This window comes from Candoia aspera, chromosome 15, assembly GCF_035149785.1.
Source record: "Candoia aspera isolate rCanAsp1 chromosome 15, rCanAsp1.hap2, whole genome shotgun sequence".
Classification (NCBI taxonomy): domain Eukaryota; kingdom Metazoa; phylum Chordata; class Lepidosauria; order Squamata; family Boidae; genus Candoia; species Candoia aspera.
In genome coordinates this window covers 15985300-16010732 of record NC_086167.1, presented here as the reverse complement: position 1 = coordinate 16010732, position 25433 = coordinate 15985300, and the positions used below count along the sequence as shown (strand labels likewise).

Sequence of the window (25433 nt, the reverse complement as noted above, 5' to 3'; positions counted from 1 at the left end):
TGGCAGTTCACCAGGACTGAGGATGACCCAGCAGAAAATGAGCACAAAGCTCCCTCTTCGGGGCTGCCACCTGAAAAAGTCCCATCCAGCACCCGGCTAATGGCTGGCTTTGTCCGCAGGAGGACCGAGAACGTTCCCTCCCCCCCCCCGCTTTTTGGATGTGCCGCGCAATCACTGCTTCATCCAGAAAGCCAGCCGCCAAATGGCCGCAATTAACTGCAAGCCACACCACTCTCCTAATGAAAAGCCTCAGATGAGGCAGCTGAGAGACCGCTCACAAAGGCATTCCCCCCTGGCAAGCAGATGATCAGATGCATTGCTATCAGAAGCTCCCATAAGCTCCCCAATTTTGTGGTTGATGGGGCCAGAATGGACCTGGCTGGAAGCCAGGAAAAAAAAAAAAAAACTTGGCTCCAGTCATTGAACCGAGCAAGGTGTGGGGCCAGAGCAAACTTGAGGACTCTCTCCTTGCGCAGGTGAGTTCCAACCCCTGGCCACACCAAGAGCTGGTACAAAAATTCCTGACCCGATTCCAGAGGGTCCCTGCTACTCAGGCAAGACAATCCCAGGCTGGATAACCCTTAGACTTGCAGGTTGCAGGAGGAGAGGACACTGGGTTCTGTGGCAGCTTGCATCTTAACAGCTGGCTCCAAAGGGGAGAGCAGGCAGCTTCGGCATAGTGGGAAACACGGGTCTGGGGAAATGCGAGTGCCTCTCTCTCCCCACCACCTCTCTGTCTCTTTGGGTCAAAGACAGAATACCAAGGCTGTTTTGCTTATATGGTAAGGCAGACTGGAAGAAGGCAATTAGGAAAGCCGCTTAAACGGCTTTGTTGTTTGCAACACGCGTGCCAGAGCACAAAGCAAGCTCTTTCTTGCAGTAGGACATAAGGAAAATGAGCAATGGCAGATGGATTTTAGCATCGAGAAACACCGAGCTCGGCTAGAATTTTAAGATTCTGCTTTGGAGAAGCAAACTTGCTTAAGATCATGTTTCTGGCAGGAACTTCCTACCCCTCCGAGGCCTTGGTGAAAACTCGAAGTCAGTCAGCAGGACAGCAATGGAGGCTTTTTCTCATTTCTCCAAGGCAATGCCTCTGATCGTGGATGTGTCTTGTGGGAATCCTGGCCAAAGCTGGCTGGTGGGGAGAATAACCTAATTATTCTTTGAGAGAAAAAAATACATCGTATGAAGTCAGAATCTCCTATGGGGGCAGCGAGTGTCACACACCTGTACAAAGAAATGTTTTCTATAGGGGGCCTTGAGTCAAATCATTACCACTGATGTTCCAATGCCCTCCACGTCTGTGGGACTTCAGCGTCCATCATCCCAGCCAGAAGGATCACTCTGGAGCTTTAGTTGGTAACTTAACAAAAGCAAATCAAAGATCTCCCTTCTGCAGCTTTCTCCAACTGGAGGTCCTGGGAGACATGCAGCGTGCAATCCATAAGCCAACTTCCCCAAGATAAGAAGTTGGGATTGAAGTTTTAATGATTCCCATGTTGGGAACCAAGCGATGATGATGGTGATGTAACCACAAGTCTTTCAAAATTGGGGAGGGCAGAGTCAGAAACTGTCCTGGACTCCCTCCAAGCCCTGGGTTGGTGTTGTAAATCACTGGAGAGCCCCATCCTTTCCATTCCAGCCAGCAAAAGGAATGCGTGCAGAGAGGTTTCGGTAGCTCAGATTACCTTGCCGATCCCCCATCTGCAGGGCATTGACCAGAATCGGTGAAAAGAGGAACTGCCCTCCTGCCCAGGCAGAAGGCAGTGCACAGGAAGGGGGATTAAGTAAATTGCCCCCAGGCCTTGTAAGGCTCTTTAAAAAACCCAGCAAGGGACGAGTGAGAGGGGCTGAGTGAACAGCAAAATGAGGGCTAGCTAATTATAACGCAGCCTTTTTGCTAACTTCATTCCCCTCAGGAGGGGAGGCTGATCTCTGCCCCGCCAATTTGCAATTTCTTGACAAGGGGGGACAGATGGAGAAAGGGAGACAAGGGGACTGGAGCTGTAACCACCTCCCTCTCTCACTGGAAAGGCAGAGGCATTCACCGGAGCAAGACTGCAGCGGTGGAAGGCTGCCATAACGCAGAATTGCCGCGCTCGGATCCTTCCCTGCTCCCCCTGCACGGGTGGAGGGGCGTACGTGCAGGGCAGAGGGGCTCCCAGGTGCCCTGCCTGTCTTCCAGGCAAACGGATGCATCGGTGCCAGGCTAAGCAGCCCAGATGAGAAATGGGGGTCACGGTGGGGGTTGAGGGAGAAGGACAGGAGCATTGCCATGGTAACCGTGAGATTTCTGCTCTGCCACTGGCACTCGGTGATGCTAAATGGAAGGATGTGTCAGTCAGGGCAAGGGGAAGGGAAACGCTCCGAGCATTAACAGCAGGGATTGGGACACAAGGAATTGTACCAAGGAAGCCTAACTAGAACAGCTGTTAAAAATACAAGCGGGAACTGGCACAAGGATTACAGTGGTGGAGATGGAGGTGGGTGGAGGATGCACACCCAGGAGACCAGTAAGCCAGACCTGGCGGGCTCAGCTGCCAGACGCAGGCCCTGCGGTTGGGGACCCTGATATCCTGATGCCCTTTGACGCCCGAGATGCTTCAGGAACATCCGCTCATGTGCACATCTCTCCCTTTGAAAAAGGCACCTGTGGATCCTTCTGGACATCAGGGTCTAATGCACTTCAAGAAGGAAAGAGGACCTTGTCCGACCCACAACTCATCCATCCGAAAATTAAGAACGAAAAGCTACAAAGTTGCCTTGGCCCCGAAGACGCAAGCAGAAGATGGATCAAATGAAACAGGATTTGACATTTGCGATACGTTTTTTTAAATACCCTAGTCCTCATTATTGAAAAGCTTGGCAAATGAGCTTCCTGGATCCTCTCTCATGATGTTATTCTCCCAGACAGATGCACCCTCTCAAGAACAGCCTTGCTTTTCAGCTACTCCTCCTGTTTCTGGTGCAGTGACACCGAATTCTGTACGAGCAGAAGGCTGACGACTGCAAGAAACAGGGCTACTGAAGAACACATTCAAACGGCCCAGCCTGGCGTAATTTCTCCCCCCCTGCATTATCAGGACTTCCAGGTGGAGTTTAAGAAAATAACATTCTAGCCCAAACACTCTTCTGCAGTTACACAGTACGTCAGGCAGCCCTGTTTGAGAAAAGCACCCAGGAAACAGGGGTAAGAAAACGTATTTATTTATTACGTTCTGGTGTTTTACAAACAGCACTTTTTACTCTGAGAAGCCTTGGCGCAATTAAAAAAAAAAATCGCAGCACAGCCAGCAATGCAGCTATACTTGACACCCATAAATACAGCCTGCAAACAGACATTGCTGAGCTTTCCTGGACGTGGTCAGTCGGCTGGTTGTGTTTGGAATGCCGCCCGCGTGTCAACCATCGCAAAATGGTCTACAGAATCGGCAGCCGCAAGGCAGTGGACGGGACTGTGGAACATAGCGGGGGGGGGGGGCTTCATCAACCCCTTATGCCCGTGAACGCTCACCAGCTTCAGTGGGTCTCACACCAGCTGAGACTCACACCCGCTCTGGACCTGGGAGCACTGGAGCCCAGACTTTTATCGGTGTACAAGTCAACCATGTACTTTACACGTAGTCCTTTTAAAGGAAAGACTTGGATTTTTTCTCAAGACACTTTTACATTTCATGTAAGACTCTGGGTATAATACTTCATACACCGCTCAGAAAAGAGGGGGGAGGATAAAACAGGAGGGTCTGTTTCTAGCTAGGTGAATAATACGAAGATCTACTCTCGCTGAGGCATCCGCATTATCTTTTTTTTTTTTTTAAAGTCACAAGAGTGTTCATAAATTAAAATAAAGAAGCGAGACCAGGTTGGAAACGCCACAGAAAGGAGGATCAACCTCGGAGAAAAGAACAAAAAGGAAACTGAAGGCAAAACAGCCATACGCACCCTCCACACTGGGGCCGGCCTACCTTTCAGGGGCTCAGTGCAGCAGCTTAGCCTAGCCAACCAATTTTCCAGCCCAGCTAATCACCCGTTTTTTCTTATTCCACGCCCCCCCACCCCAGACTTTTCCCCATCACTATCGCTCTTGCTTGTAACTACAGGATAACCAAGCGAGCGATTTGTAAGGGAGGAGGCAAAGAGAAATTGGTCAAGGCACGAAGGATTCAGCGGGAACTGCCTCCATAGGCCCCCTCCGGTAACTCTTGCCTTCCAGACTTAACTGAAGACGCACTTTCCCCTGGAATCATAGAAAGGATTGCAGCAACCTGCCCCACGTGTCTGTCTCTGCATGAACCACTGAGGTGGGTATCTTGAGAGGCAACAGAGCCTCCTCCTCCACAGGCTGATCTTTCTGCTATGTCACTCCATCAGGAGCAGTCCAGCCACAAATCCACTTGTTCTGCCACAAGTCTGGAATTCTTGTCCTGGGAGGATCACATGTCATTCATACAGAATCAAGAACAGGAAAAGATACCAGGGTCCTCAGTTTTCCCCAACTCTCCCCCGCCAACTAAACCACGTCCACACAAACCACCCACAAACAGTTGTACTGTACACAGAATACTTGTGCACATCCCTGGCTCCAAAAACCTCCTGGCTCTGCCCTTCTCGCCAACAGACAGAAGGAAAGGGACATCTGCCTTTGGATTAGGAAATAACATTTCTGGAGAGAAGAAAGCCAAAAGACGCTGCATTTCAGGGCTTTGCGACCTTCCATCCGAGGGAAAAGGAAAAGGGAAAAAGAATCAGACAACAGAAATGCTGCAACAATGACTAAATAAAATAATTCCAGAGTAGAAACTTCTCCTCTGGATTCAAAGGGTTGTAGAAAATCTTCTCTATAAAATACTTAAAAATAAGTAACGGGACTCTTTAATCCAACCTTCTCTAACTGGAGTCCCTCCAGATATGCTCAGACACAACTCTTATTCCCAAACTGTACCCCAACGTCCCTGGAAGACATCGGGGGGGAAGGCTATTAAATTCTCTGGCTGTTTCAGCAATACAAACCAACCTGTAGATCAGTGTTGCTCAACCGTGGCAACTTTAAGATGGGTGGACTTCAACTCCCAGAATTCTCCAGCCAGCCACCCTGGCTGGGGAATTCTGGGAGTTGAAGTCCACCCGTCTTAAAGTTGCCAAGGTTGAACAACATTGCTACAGATCAACCGGTTCTCTTTCTTTCTTTACAAGCCCCGCTTTCCTTCTTGTACACCATCACCAGCATCGTACAAAAGGGGCCAAAACCTTCAGACCCTGAAAAGCCCGGATCTCAGGCCAGAATACAAAGCTTCAACACATTCCAATCTTATTGGAAAAGGTTCTGAGGCTGTTTCAGGTTGGAGCAATCAGTTCTGAGATAGGAATGGGATGGGGGGCAGAATATTTCAATCTCAAAACCTTTTGGACTCCTCTAAATAAAACAACAACAACATAGATTTAAAATGCCACAAAACACACACACACAAAACAATCTTAACCACAGACCCAGTCTGGGGGAAGTGGGGGGTGTTGTCTCAGGCAGTTACAGACATTCACTGCAGCACGGCTTGTGTTAAAGATGCTTACAATGTTTGTTTGTTTTTAAGTGTTCTAAAAGAGCAGAAAGGAAAGAACAGTAATCATCCACCACTTTTGGTTTTCAGCAAAGCCCAAGGATCTCGGTGTTAGGTTCTTTTCCTTGCACAATTCTTGAGAATGCAGCTTTTCAAGTTTCGAAAGCAACAGCTGACATGGCGCGTTGCGAGAAAACTCACACGTTCAAGTTTCGGCATTTCCCTTGTGGAAAGAGGGGCACCCAGACAGACTGCTGCTGGAAGGACGGCACAGGGCGGGCTTGTCCTGGACTGAGCTACCCAGACTGGGATAAGGGGCCACGGACTGCCGACCGTCGGTTTAAAAAGCTCCCTGCAGGCCGAAAACAAACCGATTCGGGATCGGGAGGTTTTGGCTAATTCTCTGCGCGGCAACAGTGTTTTGCCCTTGAACGCCGACCAGCCAGGAAGAATCACCACGGTATGATGTTCACCTGAGGGCACCTTCTGCTTCGCAGTCCAGCAGTGGCACGTGGGCCAGAGAAGCATAAAAAAGGGGTGGCTTCTGTCCACACTGGTCTGAGAGAGATCACGAGCATAAATCAAGCGAAGTTATAAGGCGCCTTAGCTTTTTTTTTTTTCTTAGATCTAAACCTGCCCCAGGAAAAATAATCAATGATGCTCATGATCCATGCGAATCTTGGAGGTGCTACCAGGGCTGACCCTCCTCCTGAAGAAATAGGGTTTCACTGCAGCTTGGCTCACACACACACACCCCCACACACACACAAGTATCAGAGGGCAAAAGAGCTCTGCTGAGAACTTTTGCCTTCGGACCGGAAACAGCATCCCTCCGAACAAAGCCCCCGGCTCACTCGCACACTCGAAGAGCCAGCAACGGCCCCCCTTGCACAGCCACGCTTTTCCGATGCAGCGGTGAGCTGACTTTGGGACGGCTGTCCGGCAGGGACACGGGGCCCTCGTTTTCACAGCCTGCAGTAAGACTCCCTGCCTACTAAAATCACATCCAACGTCACCTCATGCCTGATTTTCCTCAAGTCAGGAAAAGTACATTTTAGCCGAGCTGGAAATTGGGAGAGGAAAACGAGGGTAAAGGAAAACACCTCCTCTGCGTGTCACTTGCCTGTCAACTCACAGGACCCACTGCAGAGAATGAGAAGGGTAGGCCGGGGGGGGAGAGGGACGCCTGCAGACAACCTCATCCCTTGCACGATGGGGCTGTTCCCTGCTTTTACCCAGAGAGACACAACGTTGAATGCTTCTACTTCCAGCACATGGAGGCCAGCCAAGGAGGGAAAGAACGCAACTTTTCCAAGCTCTCCCCAACATCATCGACTTGAGCCAGTGGACGTCTACCCAGGAGTGCTGCATCCTGGGAGGGTCAGGGACGCCACCGCCGCCAAGGTCTTATCTGCTTCCCGCAAAGCCAGAGAGAGATTTGAGGAGATGGGAAGCGCTGCCGTGATTCAGGCCACAGACCTGATTCAGCCTCAAGACTTCTAGGAAAACGAGTGACAGGCGCTTCCGTGGTGGGAGAGGAACAATAAAAGCAAGACCGAGCAGCAGAAAACTCCAGCACGTGCCTTCGCACCCGACACACTGCAAGCAGAGTGGTTTGCGTGCAAAGAAATGTTGAACTCGGCCCTGGAATAGAAGCCCTAAGAAGATTTCTTCAAATGCTTTTAAGGGGATAAGCTTCTAGCCCTCATGCATGTCAGGAAATACTCAATAGGATAGAGGCCAACTCTGAGCCCAACAGGCAGGTAAGTAAGATGGTCGGCAGGCAGGGCCTTGCGTCGCCCCACTACCCTCCCACGATTAGAGAAGCTGGAACAAAGGAGGAAACAGCAGTCTGCAGAAAAGTTATTGCAGCACAAGACAGACGCAAATGGACTTTATTTGCATGATGTGTGTCACAGAACACGGCTTTTTCTGAGTGCCGAAGGGTGGTTGTGATGATTATTATTACAACTATCACAACGTCCACGTAGCCCGGACAACAAGAAGCCGATTTAAGCAGCGTTGCCTTCAAAACAGTCTCCCGAAAGGGGGAGGGGGCGCATCCCCGACCCCACAATGGAGCCAGGTTCCTCCTTATCCTGGGCGCAGAGGCCCAAAGGAAATGGCAACCCCCTGCAGACCCCTGGAAGCTCTCTGGGATTGTTGCCTGCTGCTCTTTGAGTATCATCACAACAAACACACCTACCCAGCCAGCCGGCCGGCCGAGAGAGACAGCTGGGGTTCTACTCCCCACACAGGTCTCCTGCCCCCCACACCCACCACGGAGGAGCGGCCTGGCTTGAGAAGCGCAGCGGCCCTGGGCTGGGCACTGCTACACGAGGGGAGGAGGAAAGAGCCAGCTGGGTCTGGCTGGGGGGCAGGGCAAAAAAGGCCCACCAAAGAAGGCAGAGCACTGAAGGGGGCCTAGGTCAACAAGCAGCCCCCCCCTTTCAGAGGAGGAATGGGGCAGCTGCCCACAAGCCCCGTTTGCCCCTTCAAGACGACGTGGTGGAAAACAGAAAAGCAGCCACAGTGGAGCCTTCCAAAGGTCCGTTCAGCCCCCAAACGCGATCATCATCTTCATCACCCTTCGTCGTTTTCATCTTGATAGGACGGCGGCCTGGATGAATCCAGGAATGCTCCCGAGGAAATCGTGGAGAGACGACCCTTTGCAGAAGTCACTGAGCGTCCAAGAGGGAGGACGGGATACTAGGTCAGGGCGCCGCTCAGCTGAAATCCCACCCCCAAACCCCGCTCCGAAAGCAAAGAGCCGGCGGCCGAACAGGCTCTGAGAAATGCACGAGGAAACAAACCGGTTTAATCTGGTGCAAAAACGCATCATTGGAAGTTCTAGAATTTATCATTCAAGGAAAAAAAAAGACCCCCAGCTTGGAATTTCATGAGGATTAGAAATGTGATCAAACCTGTTGACAGCCAGACCTTGTTGAAGAGAGTTATTGGCTTGGAAATGGCCTGGAGTAGAGAGAGACAGGTTCTTCCTGATTAACATAACTGGTTTCTTCCCAAAAGTATCAGTTTTCCCACAACTTATTTTTCTAATTTTTTTTTAAGGGAAAGAGATCGCTTTTTAAAAAACAAATTTGGAACGGGCTGAAAACCTCTAAGTCCAGGACAGAGAGAGGGGGAAAAAAAAAAGTTCAAGTACATCAAAGTATTGGTCTGCATTGAAGGCAAAAAAAAAAAGAAATCTTACGTTCAAGAATGGAAACAACAACAACAAAAATCAATTGTAAAAATGAGACATTTTTAAGAAAATGAATTAGGAGTTTCTTTGAAAGGAGATCTTAAGTTCCACTTATTACTGAAGGGTTAAAATGTCATAAATAAAAAGGAGGCTCTAGGCAGCTGTCAAAATCCACTCTTCGTGGGACGGATCCCCACTTGTTTTGCTTCCTTGTTTAAAAATAATAATAATAATAAAGCGGCATTTCAGTTCTGTAAAAAGGACAGGAAGAGAAAGGCCTTTTAGACAACAGGTACCCCAAATTTACTTCCTGCCGTTCCATGCATGCAGAGCCTGGTTATCTGCTGCTGGCCTTTGGCATCCAGAGAGAAAATTTCAGCCTTGCGGTCGGGCTGCGTCACAGATCCCCAGGCAGCTGAGTTTACCCAAGGAGCTGCTTTTATTCCAGCCTCTGGTTCAAGTCTCTAACAACATTTTAACAACTGGACTAGTTCGGGCAGAAGCCCAGAGGGGAATCCCAAGACGGCGGAACCCTGCGTAAGAGCTGCTGTCCCTCCACGGCGGGAGGGAATCCCACAACAGGAGGAGATCTCTGAAACGCAAGGCTGCACAGGCAACCTCAATTCGGGAGCGACCACCCTCACATACGGACAACCCCTTTTATCTCAGAGCAGACTAACGCTCCACTTTGCTGAGGACTAGCAGCTTGAATTTCTGATGCCAGCCTAAAGTTTTTCTGTTACTAGGATCTTTCCACAGGAGGTGATGAAAACTACACCTGGGGCCCCAGACCCGCCCTTTGCCACCACTCCACCCTCCCCATGCGGTTAAGATCAGCTGCGCAGGAGCCCCGCCATCTGGACTTGCCTTCCCCGAAGTGCCGTCTCATCTGAAGCTTTTCTGCTGGTGCATCAGACCAACGTTCTCATAAACACGCATGGCGTTGTCCTCTCTCATCCTGGAAAATGGAAAGCATAAAAAATTCATAGCGGGAAGTCCGCCCCCCGCATCACCCACACGTATCATTCTCTTTGGGCTCCATGCGAAAACGCTTTGCCATGGGGCCGAACTGCTCAAAAGGCAGGCAATGCATGTTTGTTCAAAAGAGGACCGTCAGCATCTCTCGGTCGGAAAGCAGCCAACGGAGGCAGGACGGACATCTGGATGGAGGAGACAGCGATGAAGCTAGTAGTGACAAAGCCAAGGCCCAGGGATGGGCGTTTTTGTGCTGGGGGTGTAAATTAACACACCCGCAAGAACTATGCTTACAGCAGAGTGAAAGAGCATCTGTGCCCAGTGTCAGCCCCACTCAGTAGACTAGACTAAGGAATCAACTCCACAGGGTGGCTAAATTTACTTTTTCACCCCTCGCTGCTCTAGTCACGGATCTTGCAGATCCCCACCAAGGTCATTTTCCTTCCCCTGTACACTAAGTTTGGCCTCGGAAGGAGCAGGAAGGCCGACCTGAATCGCAACCAGCTAAATAGTTGCTAATGGGAGCAAAAACAAGCCAATGAAGCTACCGCCTGTACTCTGGGTGAAATGCTGCTTTATTGGCTGGGCCTCTGGGCTGGAAGGAAACAGGCCCAGAGCAGGGCGCCAGGCAGAGGGGCCACGGGCAGGCTCCTCTGAAAGCCAGCTACATGCTGCATCCTCGTGTCAGTGCAGAGGGGGCAAGCTAAGCCCCCCGAAGTTGCAGACACGGGGCAGCAATCCCACCATGCAGCACAAGGCTAACGGGGCACCAGCATCTCGGAAGCATTGCCAGGGGTTTGCGGCAGCTTTGAATTAAGAATTAAACGTGCCTGTTCCTTAGGGCAGGTCTGGAATCCAGGGGGCATCCCCCCCCATTCCCCCTCCAGTGCCCACTTCCTTTGGGGGCAAAACACAAGGCACGGCGGAATCCTGAGCAATTCGGCAGATTACATTTAGAGACGGGATCGGTGGCGAGCTACTCACTCAGGACAGGCTGGAGTGGGGGTACACGGTGGAAGAGGACTCTGGTCTCCGCCGGCCTGATCCGCTAAGGAGTATTTAATGTTGGTGTACTCGTGCCCTTTCCGCTTACTCTTCTGGAGGGAGGGAGGGAAGGCAAGGGAGAGTCACCTCCACATCCCTTCCAGCCAGCTGAATGCTTTCGTTCCTCCCCAAAGAGCAACCCTCTGCCTCACTCACTTGTCTCTCCCCCACTGACCATTGGGCTAAGCCAGGCTCGTTTGGTTCAGGGTTCCCGAGACGGAGAAGCCCAGCTGCCACAGCCGGACAAAGGCTTATTCAGATGGGTGAACTTGGCTTATCCCAAGTTAGACCGTGGTCAGTCCCCTTCCCTGCCCCATGCTTCAGCGACAGAGCACGGGGCTGTCATGGGCCACCAGGAGACCAGGCAGCAAACACACCCGGGGGACTCTTCCTCTGACCAGCGGTTCTCCTCGGTCGAAGCGCCTCCGGCTCTCCCGGGCTTCAACCCCGCAGTCAAAGGTGCCGCCTTTGGGGCTGGGCAGGCAAGGGTACCTGCTCCTCCTCGATCCGGCGCTGCAGCGTCTCGATGTAGTGCTGCACTGCCATGTAGATAAACCGGTACTGGGCCTCTGTCTGCACCATCCCTGACCGCTGGGACCTCACCATCTGGATGGTCTTCGGCACGTCAATGTCACAGTCCACCCCTGGAGGGGAGAACAGAGAAGGGGACATGGGCTCAGCCAGACGCCGCGAGGGAGGCCCCCCTCTGAGGGCAGTCAGGAGGAATGCACAGCTACGTAAGCTCTTGAACAACGGGGACTGGTTTTGATCGTGATTTCCGGAATGAGCCATTATGCCCGTTGCGCCCCATCTTATCCCATAAGCCAGGGTTCAGAAAACACCACGGCTGGGCTCCCTCCATGCCCTAAGCTCAAAGAAACAATTCTGGCTCAGTGCCACATGCGTGCCAGGCCCAGAACCCCTGCGCTCCTCCCCACCTTGCGCGATTTCGACTCCCACCAGACCCAGCCAGCTGGAATCATGGTGGTAGACGTCCGTGCTCACCCCCAAATAACAAGCCATGGTCTTCTCCATCTTGGAGACCTTAATCCATCGGGACTCACCTTTCTCTCGGATGATGTCAATGAGGATGTCGATCACAATGAACGTTCCAGTCCGACCGATTCCAGCACTGCGGAGCAGGAGGAAAGAACACGTCGTTGGCTTTGTTCCTCCTTCCCGGGTTGAACCGCCTCGCCCGCCACCGTGATGCTTTCGCAGCCTCTACTGGTACCTGCAATGGACCACCACTGGGCCAGCATCCGCAATGCTCTCCTGCTTGTGGTGAACCTCCTCTAGAAAGTCCAGGACGCCACCAGGATCGCTGGGGACCCCGTGGTCGGGCCAAGCCCGGAAGTGATACTGCCACACCGTTCGCTCGGTGTTGCCCTGGAAGAGATCCCAAAGAGGCTTTGATGAGGCCCTCAGACCAGTGGAGGAGCTGCGGAACCACCAAGGAAGGCCGCCTTCGCCCTCCGGAACAGGGCTGCACACCCTCACGAACCAAGCGAAAAGGAGGGAAGACACACAGCTCCGTCACAAAACCCGCAGCGCCTTTGGGAAAAGAGCAGCGGAGGACGACACAAGGTCTTCCAAGTCCTTCTTCCGCCCCCCATCCCAGCTCCTTCTCCAGAACCCTATGAGCACTGCTGACGTGTCAGATCGCCCGCATCCGCCGTTCGGCCAAGAGGCTCACCCATCGCTCACTCGGTAATTTCAGAACCGTACCTGCCCAACTTTGGAGAGCTTGAGTTCTCGTAGTGTGTAGTCGTGAGCCGCACTCTCTTTGACGTTCCGGACACGCATCACGCCATATTCCTTCAGGGCGTGCTCCTCCGGCCAATACTTCACACATTTGCTCTGGAAGACCGGAGGGGGGGCGGGAGAGAGCGGGTGTATCAGAGCTCAGGTCTAATTCACGTGACAAACTGGGACCAAGGGCGATCCGGAAAGGACAGTCTCAACGCTGCTACCAGATGCACAGCTAGGTAAGCGACCTTTACAAGACAGGGCACAAGCGTTGCAAACAGAGACAGCAATGTTAGTTGAGATCTTAATGGCGTGCCGTGCCACTAGGCACCAGAGCATGTTTCCGAGAGTGGGGTGGGGCTGCTTTCACCAAAAAAGGCCCTTCAATCTCTCTGTTTCTCCACAAATGAAACAAGAGGGGGTGCCTGTGCCCATCCTCCACCGCCACACATCATCAAGCTGCAGCCGTCGTGGCCGGCTGGGGACTGAAATCCAGGTCTTGGAGCAGCTCCCAAGCACCACACCTGCCTCATCTATCCAGCCAGTCCTAGAAATGACCGGTCCACCTTCCCCAGAGGACATCGGGTTGGAACTACCCCGCAACCTCGCACCACCTTCGGGGGCCAATCTGCTCCGGACCAGCTCCTGCTCTTCTCCTCGCCAGAAGACTACCTCCTTAGCCAAAATTCTTCTTCCTGGATGAAGCTGGTTCCTGCTTCCTCTGCCAATCAATGGGCTTGCTCCCTCCTTGCCACCCCGCCATGGCCTCTGCCCATTCTGCAAATTCCATTTGGGGAGCCCTCCCCCTCTGCCCCACCAAAGCCACCCCCTCACTTCCCAGGGTGTTTAACCAACACAAAGGCAAGCCCAAGAGGTCTGCAACGGGGGAGGGCGGGGTGGGAAAAGCACACGGCTCTCCAGCTACTTCTCCTCAGCCAGGCATCGAGAGGAGCGTTTACTGGAATGCAGCCCAGAGAGATTTAGCAGGAACAGATGGTCCACGGACTGGCTGACAAAACACAGATGACTCACCGCGGGGGGATCAGACCCCAAGCACCCTGTCAGCCACCCCCACCGAGCGCTGCCACTATCAAGGTTCGTGACTTTCCCTGGGGAGGGCAGAAGGAGGGCGGTGCCTCCAGGAGGAACAAGGCCAGCAAGCCTGGGATCCTCGGAAACCAGGAACTGCTCTACCGGCCACCCCGTCCCATGGGAGGCCGTGCGCCCTTTCACCGTAGGGCCTCCCAAACAGAGAGCGCCCATAAGAGGAAATCTTTGGGAAGGAGCCGGGCGAGGGTGCAGCAGCAATGGAGAGAGGAGTGGGTAAGCAGCAGGCAGAGGAATGGAAGCGGCAAGGAGGGAGGTCAGGCGTTCACAGAAGGTGGCGCTGCCGCTGGTCTGCTTTTCACCGCAAAAGGAACATTTTCAAAGCTGCGCAGTAGCACGGGAAGGGGTTGGCTGATACGCCCAGAGCTCACGCACAACAGGAGGGTCAGGATGCCATCGCCTGGGCGGCGGCAAGGCAAGAGAAGCGAGACCAGCAGGGCCCCCTGCTGCCCTCCGGGTGGTGCCGAGCCCCACAGCCCAAGCCAAACAAGCTGAGAGGGAGGGGAGGGAAACAGAGGCTCAGCAGTGCCTGGCAGGTCAGAGATCTCCCTCCCTCAACGGAAACAATGAGGAAAGGCTCGAGCTGAGGAAAACAGGACTGGGGGGCGTCCGCCATCAAGTCAGCAAAATGGGCTTTAAGACAGGAAGCTGCAAGGGAATTCCTCACCCCACGATCCTCAGATGCAGCTCCAGGGACAGAGATATACAATGGCAATGGCCTCTCCCACACCCCCTGGGCATTCCACGAACGAGGCCAGCCTCCTTATTCATTCACTCGATTTCCATCCAGCTTTTCTGGGACGCTCAAGGCGCTGCGTGCAGCACCCCCCCTCACCCTGTGGGCTGGCCGGGCAGAGAGCACCCAGCCCAAAGGCACCCATGAGCTTCCAGGGGAGCGGATCGGTTGGAGCTCTCCACTCCGGCTGCTTCATTCCACCCTCCAGTCCAGTGTTTCTCAACCTGAGCCCTTTTAAGATGCGTGGACTTCAACCCCCAGAATTCCCCAGCCAGCCACGGGTTCAGTTGAGAAACACTGCTCAGTCTATGCCCCTCCCTGGAGCCACTCCATCAAAAGCTGTTAGGCTGCCTCTTCGGTCGCTGTGCTTGATTTAAAAAAGCTGAGGGGGGAGATCTCAGCAGGGAGCCAGAGGGAGACAGCCACACTGCTGTCACCTCCCCTTCCTGAAATGGCATTTCCTCCCCGGTCCCGGCAGCACGGCGGAGCTCCCCCGACCTTACCTTCCCCCTTTCCACTTCTTTTGTGGTCATGACGATCACGCGGGAGTTCTCCTGAAACACCATCCGCCAGAAGTCGTTCACAGTGTTCTGCAAGCACCCTTGGGTGGCAATGTAGCTTTTCTTGGCCTTGGCGTTGTTGCACTTGGTTTCAAATTCTGGCTGTAAACCAAGGAGAGCCGTAGTCACTACGCCATTAGAGGGCACCAAGGGATGCTCCGGAGACCGAGATCCGCTTCCCCGTCAGAGGAAAAGCTCGGGGGTGTTCGAGGTCCGAAGCTCCTTCCTGGGTCACCTGAGAAAGCTGCCACTGGGGCAAGTCCTCTTGCAGAAGGTCCCTGGGCCAGGGCAAAATAAAGCCCCCCGAGGGCCGTGCTTTGGAAGACCCTCCCAGCATCTCCACTGGAGAAGACAGGCTGCAGATATACACATCTGCCCCCTCCTCTCCTGGCCATCCTAAGCCAGACCTTGGGCTCTTGCAATCCAGCATTGTTTCCTGCATGGGAGGGGGGGGATGTTCCAAATCTTCACCTTGAGAGCCAACAGGCCCTGACCCTGAGGAAAGAGGGCGGATCCCTTCCTCCCCCCGCGCCCCTTAACCAAGCACCGTTCAAGAAGGGGAGCCCGTTGGCAAAAGTTTGTCTTTTTTCCAAAAGAAAATCACTTCTTCCCCCAGAAAACGTGCACAACGGAGAGAACGCTAGGCTCAGCATCTGTCCCCCAAGACAGATTTAAACCTTGGCCCGGTTTTGGAAAAGGAGGGATGGGGGAGAAGAAGGTCTGCAGCCCCCCTTCTCCTCCTAGACGCGGTACTGTTCGGAGGCAGGCTGAGCCCCTCCTTTTCTGTTTGGGGGAATTCAGCCTGATGTCATCCAGTCCCACCAGAGAAGAAAGGGGCCCTTGCCGCCTGAACTTCCTCGGCAGGAGACTGGCGGCGAAGAGAGAGCAGGCATCTCACCATGATGATGTTGGCATTGATGTAATCAGAAACCGGCTCGTTCGGATCACCATCATGAAGGACGACCCTGGTGTGGTCAACTAGAATGCAAGAGAAAGACACACTCCTAGCGACGGGACTGCCATCAACCAGCAATTCCAAACTCAGGCTTGTCAGCAGCAATTCAGACAGTCGCCGGGAGGATTTCAGGAATTAAGAGTCCTTTCCAGCCCAGGCAGCAGAGATGCTTCAGCTGCAGATGCCACAAACTGAGCCTGTAAATTCCTGCAAGTGCGGTGATTGATTCCCTGCACCCCTCGCTCATTTGGGTCTGTGCTGAGAATATCCACAGCTCCTGGGGATCTCAAGCACATCAGGCCCCTCCTGGGGCCCGAGACTGCCTCACAGCAGATGCCAAGAACTCGATGTCGATAAGGGAGAAGTCAGCTGCAGGAAAGAAAGCCTCCAGCAACATTCTGACTGTTTGGAAAGGGGTGTGCAAGCAGCAGGCTGTAGATAGCTCCCTGGCCCCTCCTTCCCCCCCTGACCCAGTCGCCCCTAAGATCGAGGGACTTCCTGCTCAATGCCAGCAACACAGCTGCAGAGGCAGGACCCCCCCGCCCACCATTATTTGCGTAAAAACTGAGAAAAATGATATTAAGCCTTTAAACGGGAGGAACAGTGGAAACTTCCCGCTGCTCCCCTGCTGCCCACCCCAAATTACAAAAGAAGACAGCTCTGTCTCCTTGTTGGTGTCCCCCCCAGCCTCTGGGTTACAAGCAGGAAAGAGACCCATACTCACAGGGCAAAATGTTTTTGTATCGGTTCTTGTTCTTATTCTCCTGCCGTTGCCCTTCTTTCCGGCTGTAGAGAAGCTTACATTCCTGCTGCTGGAGGGTCTAGCAAAACAAGGCAGGGTTTTGGGCAAATGCCCAAGAGCCGTCTTTTGACCCCCTCCGCTACTGGAGTAGCTCAAGCAGGACAAAACAGGCAGAAAGTGTTCTCAGAACAGCCTTCCCCGACCCAGCAGCCCCTCACAGCCTGGGTTACGCTGTCCATCCCTGCCTTTGCGGCCCGGCCAGGTGGCACTGAGCCTCCCCCTGGTGTTGCTCTCCCAGCATAACACGAAGGGTGGCAGCTGCTCTTCCCCCGTCCCCAAAGGGACATTCACGATCACAGATCCCACTGAGGACAAGCAAGCAGGGCGGAACCGATCCCCTCCAGGAAGTACCTCGAATTCTTCCCAAAAGCCTTGCTTCACTTTGTCGGTCGTTTCGGCCAACTTGCTCAGCTCTCGCACTCGGCTCTCAATCTCAGCTGCGTTGATGCGGGTAGTGTTGAGAGGCTGGGCGGGGAGAGAGGGAGAGGGATCAGCTAGGCCACCCCGCCCCGGAAGGAGCAGCTGGGCAGCTCCTCAGCCGAGGGCGAATCCGACCATGGGCCAGCTGGAAGCCGGCCTTGGATCTAAGGGCTATGCGTGGCTCCCTCAAAGCGACAACTTCAAGCTGTAGCCCTTCTGGGAAGGCCGGGAAAAATCCCGCTTGCAGGAAGCAACGTCTCCCCCGCCAGTTGCGGGAGAGAGAGGCTACTGCCCCCGGTCTGGCTCAGCAGATGGCAGGTGGTGATGAACCTCCAGCTGTCCGCAGCAGCAAGGCTGGGGTGGAAAGGGAGACGCAGGGAAAATTCCTCCCTGAAAGCCAGCGGACGCGAGCGCCCACACGTCACAGCCGTTTCCAGAGATGCAGCCGGCAATCGGTTAAACCTGGTGCTTGTGCTGGGGGAACAAGCGTCAGCTCCCACAGGCCGTTCTCACCTGCTTCAGCTGAAGCACCGTCCCCAGAGTCTCCACCATGGGGTTCTTCTTGTAATGCTCAACGAGGTCTGTCAGGGAGTCAAACTTCTCCCCTCCGCCAACATCGTACTTCATATCCTTCGGAGGAAGGCAGGCTGGTTAGTTACATTGGGCGGGGGGGAGGATTCCAGGCTTTCCAGAGCTACTTCAGAGGTTTTCCCCAAGGATCCTAAGATCTACCAAACAGGATCACAGATGCTCAGATCCACAAGGGCAAATCTCTTGTGTAAACGTGAGTCTTCCACACACAGAAAATGTACTCCTGGTCTTTTCTTCCAAGTTCTTATTAGAAAATAAAGATTTCATTTAAAAAGAGGGGAAAAAGGGCTTGCATCTGTTACGAGCTAATCTGACACTACAGCCCTTCCTATCAGTCAGCTCTCCGAAGCAGGCCAGCCGCTACTAGCTTTCCTGTTTAGCTTTGCTCAAGCACGATCGCTTAGTGAAAAAACTTCAGCCAAAACCTCCATAAGCTCCATAATCCACTCTTTGACTGAGTGAAGCTACTTGACCATGGCAGTGATTAGGAGCACAGTCCCAGCCAAAAGAAGCCCACTTATTTTGAGATGGTGGAGGTACGATGGCGATTTAGCTGGGGCACTCATTCGTTCATTCGTTCATTCCTCCCTCCCTCTTTTCCCACATGCTGCAGAGGCCCCAGACAGTCCTTGCAGCCTGCTGTTCCCATAAGCAAAAGCTTGTGCCTGCTGGCTGATTAATCAGGTGGCTTTTTATCCAACGAAGGGGACTGTAAACCAGTGTCTGTAATTTGTCTGTTCAAGGCCGTGGCCTTCAACATGCTGCCTCTTAACCAAGACTGCAGAAATGACAAGCCATAAAGAGCCCACAGTTTCCGTGCCCAAGTGCCCACCACAAGGGCTTCGGAAGTCTCCCCACCAGGCACCTGACCTTACTTCGTCTCCGTCCCCCACGGCTACCTGGCACCGGATCATGACGTGCGTGACTTTGGACTTCCCATCGTGGCTCTCGCCTTTGTCGTCCCCAGTCCGGACGGAAAGCACAAAGTCTCCGGGGTGGCTTTGGCTCTCACGGACCAGAAAGCTCCCATGCTTCCCCTTCTCCGTTAGCAGCTTTTCCGCTTCCTTTCCCGAAAGATGACCGTGGAACCACCTTTGGGAAGGCAGCAGGAGGAGTCAGGGCCCTCCTCGCCACCTTCCCCTGCCCTCCCCAACTGGCACGCAAACCGAGAGAGGGAGATTCCAAGAATCAGAGTTGCCCTTGGAAGGTTTCTAGAGGCTGCCTTGAAATGGAAAAACTTCCTTCGCTCTTATGGCAGAAGGTGCTGAGAGAGTGAAAGATTTATAGGTAGTCCTCGCTTAACAACCATTTGTTTAGTAACGGTTCAGACTTATGACTGTGCTGAAAATCAATTTGCGACCAGTCCTCACACTTACGACCGTCACAGCATCCCTGCAGTTGCATGATCACAATTTGGGTGCTTGGCGACTGGTTCGCATTTACGACCGTCGCAGCATCCCGTGGTCACGTGATCACCGCTTTTGACCTTCCCAGCCAGCTTCTGGCAAGCAAAATCAATGGGGAACTGCATGATTCGCTTAACAATCACATGGTTTGCTTAGCGCCCACGGTGATTTGCTTAATGACTGCCACAAAAAGGTCGTGACATTGGGTCAGATTCGCTTAATGACCACTTTGCTTAGCAACCGAAATTCCGGTCCCAACTGTGGTTGTTAAGCAAGGACCATCTGTACTTTCAAAAGTCTGTCATCTTAAGCCAGCTTGCATCCAAACAGGTAAGAGCTGCTGCTCTGCAGCACCACCACTGCCAAAGGCCACTGGGAGGTAACTGCGGCCGTCCGGTCCTGGGAGTCAGGTGACACCAACAGCCTATAAAACCTCAGCTGGCCCCCCAAAGCTGAGTTCCAGCAGGCTTGACGCGCCCACCTGGCTGCCTGCCTCCACGCCACTCCTCCCAAGACGGACCTCGCCCAAGCCAAGCTGGACTCCCTGTGCCCGATGCTCCTGTCCGGCTCACCTTTCAGAAGTGGGATCAGCACAATTGAGCGGGTACTTCAACTCGATCACGTCACCGTTCTTCTCCTTGAGCTGCCCGTGATGCTCCATGTAATACTGGACCAGCTCTGCCAAGGTGGCAAACTTCTCCCCTCCGTAGAGGTCATAGTAGTCGCCGGTATTCTGGATCTTGATGTGAGTGACCGCGCCATTTCGCCTGGCCATTCCAGAAAGTAACAGGGAAGAGAGAAGGGAAAAGAAAGCGATGCCAATGAACAGAAAATCGTCTTTGGCTAGTACCTTTCTGGGGACAGAGAGCAGAGTTCAATCCAATTCTCCAAGCACACCTCCCTACTTAACATTCTTGGATCCGGAGGGAAGGAGGGAAGGATACTAGCTAGGAACAGCCTGCAAGTATGGATGCTATTCTCTTACCGCTTGCACCGGCTGTACGGCAGCCTCCCAGGAAAGGAGGTTTAGCCGGTTAATCCACGTACTCTACGTTACTTGAGAATTCAAAGACAGGGACTTCTGGGTGAAGATCTATGGCGGACTAGACGTCCCTGAAGGAGTGAGGATGGCATTGAGGCAGCGATCAGCGGCCAGACAGCAAATTCTGGCCAGTGCTGTCTTTCCAGATAAAGGAGAGATTGTGAGATCACCCACTTGCACTCTGGACAGCTGCTCCTCACGAGAAGACTGCAGGAACTGAGGTTTTTGCGGTTGACTCGTGAGTTGAGTGGCTGGGAGTCAAGGGATTTCAATCAAGCTCACAACCGTGATGCAGCCTATATGGACACAAAGTTTGCACAAGCCTCACTTCCTTAAACACTTTTGGATGTAAATAATTTACAGCTAACGAGGGACTTTCTTAGCGGCAGGGTAAGTTAATTCCACTGGATGAGTCAAATTCTTCCTGGACTTAGAAGGAAAAAAGGAAAGGGTTTTAAAGATTTAAAAACTTTTGGCAAAAAGCTTAACAAGGACTAAGAAAGTTTAAAACAGATAAAGGGGACGGTTGCTTTGAAATATTATTTTTGGGGTGAACATTCTTTTGAGTAAATTGGAATTAAAATAGACAAATGAACTACATCTTCAAGGGAATTTTTTTGTTATTAAAGAGGGCAGACAATTGGTGGATTTTACAAAACAAAAGATAAGGTAACGCGAGCCAGACTGCAATGCTGACTGTAACTACGGAGTGCCATTTGATATGAAAGTATTAAGGGTACAGGAAGACAAAACAGAAAAAAAAAGGGAAAGCTTTAATAGAGATATTACCTAATAGTTTTTTGGATCATAATCCTGTGAGTTTGGTTTATAAAAGGAAATCCAGTTCTTTTAGATGGAGATTAAATGAAATGTTACAGAAAGAAGCAATAGTGGAGGATTGTAAAAAGAAATTAAAAGAATTTTTTGAAAATAATTTAAACAAAGGTACTGTCATGCGCTGCCTGCCTCTGAATAATACTCAGACACTGGTTCGATGGATCAGGCTCTGGTTTATTCACAGCGCAGTTACAGCGTCGGAAGAAAAAAGCTGAGAGTGACAGGAGCGCGCCGGTGCGGGGTTTAAATACCCCGCGCCGGTCAGCGCCCCCTCACTCGCGGTCACGTCACCCCCCTTTGTCCAATACGTTGCCCTGCCGGTGGGTGAGGGGTTGTGAGGCCCCGCTGGCGTTCCGGGATCGCCCATCATCGGGTTTTCTATTCATCCGGTGATTGCTGTCAGCTGGGCGATCCCCGTTGTATTGGCGCTGATGGCTCGGGTGTGCTCCGTGATCCATTTAGTTATTGTTTGTTGGCCGTTAGTCGTTGTGAGTTGATGGCTACTTATCTTGAGCCCCTTCTCCTGTTTCCTTGCTATTGTCATGTGTGCCATTGCGCTGATGACTTCAGCTCAACGGCACTCATGACATACTGCCCCCTGTCCGAATAGTGCTCCCCCCCGGTTTTCTGGTTTTTTCCTTTTTCTCGGTGGAGCTGTCAAACGGCACTTTTTTTTTTTTTTTTTTTGAAATTCCCGCCGGAGTAGTTGTCGCCCCTCCCTTTGCTCCTCCCTCTACCACGTGCCTTCCCAGGGTGTGTCCATGGTGCGCATGCCCGGGTCACGTCCTGGCGTGCGCATGCTCCAGCCACACCCTGTTTGTTTGGCTCAGTTCGGCGAGGAGAGAGGCGTGGCTGGTCGGGTGCTTATCAGCTCCAGGTAGGGCCCTTCTTTTTTTTCATTTAAAGTGCGTCGCCTTTGTTATATCTCCTGGGCGTTGCCCCCAGGTTGCCCTGTTGACTTGCCACTCCCCCGCGGCCGGGGGGCGGGGGGAGGGTGCTGGCGAACGCTTGTCACCACCTCGTGGGCCCGGGGCGGGGGGAGTGAGTCCCGGGGGGGGGAGGTCCACCCAAGTCGCGGGCTTGGGGGGGCCCTTTCCCTTGGGGCACGGGAGGCGGGGGGGGCCTGCGGGGGGGGGTTTGCAGGGGACGGCTTGCTGACCTTGGTTGTGGCTTGTCGGGGTATGCCCGGTGAAATGCTCTGGTTAGGTCAGGCGCGTTAACGTTGTGCGCCGCCACCCATTCCGGGTGGGGGAAGTGTTTCCACCTGACCAGATAGTGTAGAGTTCCTCGTTGCTTGCGGGAGTCGAGTATGTCCCTTATCTCGAAGTGGTGTTGCCCGTCGATCATCACCGGTGAGGGCTGTGGCGTGCTTGGGTGCCATCGAGAGGTGGTTGCCGGTTTCAGGAGGCTGGTGTGGAACACCGGGTGGAGTCTCCGTAGGTTGTGTGGCAGGTCCAAGCGTATTGCTACCGGGTTCACTATTTGGGTGACTCGGAACGGCCCGATGTACTTAGGCCCCAGTTTTTTCGAGGGTTGGGTTGACTTTAGGAACTTGGTGGATAGGTAGGCCATATCCCCCGCTTGGAACGTCGGTTGTTGGCGCCGGTGCTTGTCGGCCTGCTCTTTGTAGGCTGCCTGTGCATCCTTCAGCGCCGCCGTGATTATTGGCCATGATTCCGCGATCTTCCGTCCCCAGTCGCTAGCGTCCACCTGGGGTTCCGGGGGTTGAGGTAGCTCCGGTATGGGGACGAAGTCGCGCCCCGAGACTACTTCGAACGGAGTTTTCCCCGTGCTCGTGTGGACGGCGTTGTTGTATGCGACTTCGGCGAACGGGAGCAGTTCAGCCCAGTCGTCTTGGTGATAGTTAGTATATGAGCGTATGAATTGCTCTAAGGTGGCATTAAGAACCTCTGTGGCTCCGTCCGTCTGGGGGTGCCAGGCCGTAGATAGGGCCTGTTGGGTCCCCGTCAGCTTTAGGAAGGCCCGCCAGAATTTGGAGGTGAACTGTGTGCCCCTGTCGGTCACCACACGTGCGGGACATCCGTGTAGCCTGTACACGTGGATGAGGAAGAGTTTGGCTAGCTGTTGTGCGGATGGGACCGACGTGCAGGGGATGAAGTGGGCCTGCTTTGAGAAGTAGTCCTTCACCACCCAAATGGCCGTTTTCTTCTGGCTGGGTGGGAGGTCCACTATAAAATCCATAGAGATTTCCTCCCATGGGCGGGAGGGTTCTGCCACCCATTGTAATAGCCCCGCGGGTTTGCCTGGTGCCCGTTTGGCCCTAGCGCACGTTGGGCAGGACGCTACGTATGCTTTTACGTCTCGCCTGAGCGCGGGCCACCAGAATTGACGCCGTGTTAGGTGTAGGGTCTTGAGGAACCCAAAGTGTCCCGCTTGTTTGGCGTCGTGTGACCTATGCAAGATCGCCTGGCGTTGCGAGTCCGGGACGTAGATTCTGCCTTCCCCCCATGCTAGGTCCTGTGCCATCGTTTGGGACTAGCTGAAAGGACTGAAATTTACACTATGTTATAATCTTAAAAAGAATTTTTACAAAATGATGTACCATTGGTATATGTCACCAGAGAAATTGTCTAGAACGTATAAAGGCACTTCAAATACATGTTGGAAATGCAAACAAGAAGGGACGTTTTATCGTGGTTGGTGGACGTGTAAAAAAGCTACAAAATGGTGGGATTCAAATACATACACTGATTCAGAGGATTTTAAAGATTCACATACTATTGAGACCGGAGGTCTTCCTTCTGGGACTGACGAACAGTTAGAAAAAAGTCATGGAACTTTGTTTTCATACATAACTGCAGCAAGATTATTGTATGCACAAGGATGGAAAGATTCAGCAATACCTACAGTGGTAGGATGGTTGGTGAAGATGATGGAACTTGCTGAGATGGCCAAACTGACTTCAGCGATTAGAGAAAGGACACTGTCTACATTTACTGGTGACTGAAAACCCCTTATGGAATTTTTGCATAAAAATGAAAACAATGAACTCGTGATTTATGGTTTTGATGATCAGACAGAACAGATTATAGAAAGAAGAGGGACAAGTTGTAACTTTAGAGAAAGAGATAAATTTGTGCTTAAACTGCTGTAAAGAAGATCAGAAACCTCTTCATCTTTTTTTCCTTTCTTTTCTATTTTTCTTCTACCTTTTCTTTTTTCTTTTTGCACTTGAGCTTTCTCTTTTATTTCTTCCTCTGTACTCTATTTTAGTTTGTACTAATTTTTACGCTTGTTTTAAAACTTCCAGTAAAATTATTTTTAAAAAAGAATTTAAGGTTCTCTCAGCTGACTCACCGGACCGAAAGGGTGAAGTCTCCTGGGTTGCTTTTACTGGGCCGAGCCAGAAAGCTGCCATCAACGCCTCTTGTCAGGAGCAGGTTCTCTGCTTCCACTCCAGTAATATTGGGGTGAAACCATCTGGGAAAAGAGAAAAGGGGCAAAATTTCAAAATGCCGCTTCCAGTTGGTGAGAAGCATTTCCTTTTTTAAATACGTATATAAATTTTACTGAAAACGTTTACAGAAGTAAAACATGAAAACGTATAACGCAAGAAAAAGATGGAAGTTAAAAGAGAAATTGCAGAAAACAATACAGATAGAAAAAGAAGAGCGATGTGAGAAGCATTTCCCACAAAAGGAAATCAACAGCAAAACTCCGAGCAAGTCCACAGAAACACCCGTACCTGCTCCATAAAGCATTACTACGGGGCGACATGTAGATAGCAGCAACCGAAGACACCGCCTGACTCACAACGATTCAGATTGTTTCATTTGGACCTGAGATCTTTTGCACGCAGAACAGGTGCTTTGCCACTGACCTGCAATGATTTCTCCCCCTTTTGCCAACTATGACACAGGAAGAACCAGAAGGGAGTAAGAACCAGCCTCTTGCAAGCCGGAATTAAAGTCAGATGAAACAATCAGGATATGCAAACACCTCTTTTCTCAAGAGACCTGGAACTTCACCCATGGGAAGCCTCCTGTGAAAAGCTGCTAAGACCACTAGCTGCTCCCTAACAGCGAGCAAGAGAAACTGAGAAGGCGGTCACAACCTCATTGTCCCCTTGTAGCAACAGGAAATAAGGAATCTGCTCCTGTCCTGAGAGTCTATCAGCTCCAATTCAGCTCGAGCGTGAGGAGGTGGGGGCTACGGCCGTTCGACTTAGCAGAGCCCGGCCTCTCTCTGCACTGCTATGTAAACAGGCTCCATATATCCTCGCAGTCTCAGCCACCCACAGCCACCCTTCCCAACAATTAATCCAGCACCTCGATGGCTGAAGGCCTCCCAATGGGCGGTACCTTCATCTTGACATTTGCCTCCTATCCTATCAATGTGGTCTGGCTTATTTTTAGAAATTTGGTTAACTAAGTCAACATTCTGGCTAAATCTGTGCTTCCCACTTCAGGGTGAAAGCTTGATGTT

At 52.3% G+C, this 25433-nt stretch overlaps 1 protein-coding gene across 2 annotated transcripts in view; it reads right to left on the bottom strand.

The window, feature by feature from the left end:
• The window catches only part of PTPN11 (protein tyrosine phosphatase non-receptor type 11), a 229606-nt gene that overhangs the window by 200514 nt on the left and 3659 nt on the right, over nucleotides 1-25433 (bottom strand). Inside the window, exons 2-15 of one of the 2 annotated variants that reach the window (XM_063315871.1) lie at nucleotides 24306-24428; nucleotides 19681-19875; nucleotides 18602-18794; nucleotides 17625-17741; nucleotides 17043-17156; nucleotides 16614-16710; nucleotides 15833-15912; nucleotides 14878-15036; nucleotides 12511-12642; nucleotides 12017-12171; nucleotides 11847-11914; nucleotides 11275-11426; nucleotides 10723-10835; nucleotides 9647-9721 (exon numbers count right to left, since the gene is read on the bottom strand). In XM_063315871.1, coding sequence (XP_063171941.1) covers nucleotides 9649-9721; nucleotides 10723-10835; nucleotides 11275-11426; nucleotides 11847-11914; nucleotides 12017-12171; nucleotides 12511-12642; nucleotides 14878-15036; nucleotides 15833-15912; nucleotides 16614-16710; nucleotides 17043-17156; nucleotides 17625-17741; nucleotides 18602-18794; nucleotides 19681-19875; nucleotides 24306-24428 — 1771 coding nt within the window. In that variant the 3' untranslated portion in view covers nucleotides 9647-9648. Of the gene's footprint in view, nucleotides 1-9610; nucleotides 9722-10722; nucleotides 10836-11274; nucleotides 11427-11846; nucleotides 11915-12016; nucleotides 12172-12510; nucleotides 12643-14877; nucleotides 15037-15832; nucleotides 15913-16613; nucleotides 16711-17042; nucleotides 17157-17624; nucleotides 17742-18601; nucleotides 18795-19680; nucleotides 19876-24305; nucleotides 24429-25433 lie in introns of those variants that run through there. The other variant, XM_063315870.1, reaches the window with a different exon arrangement.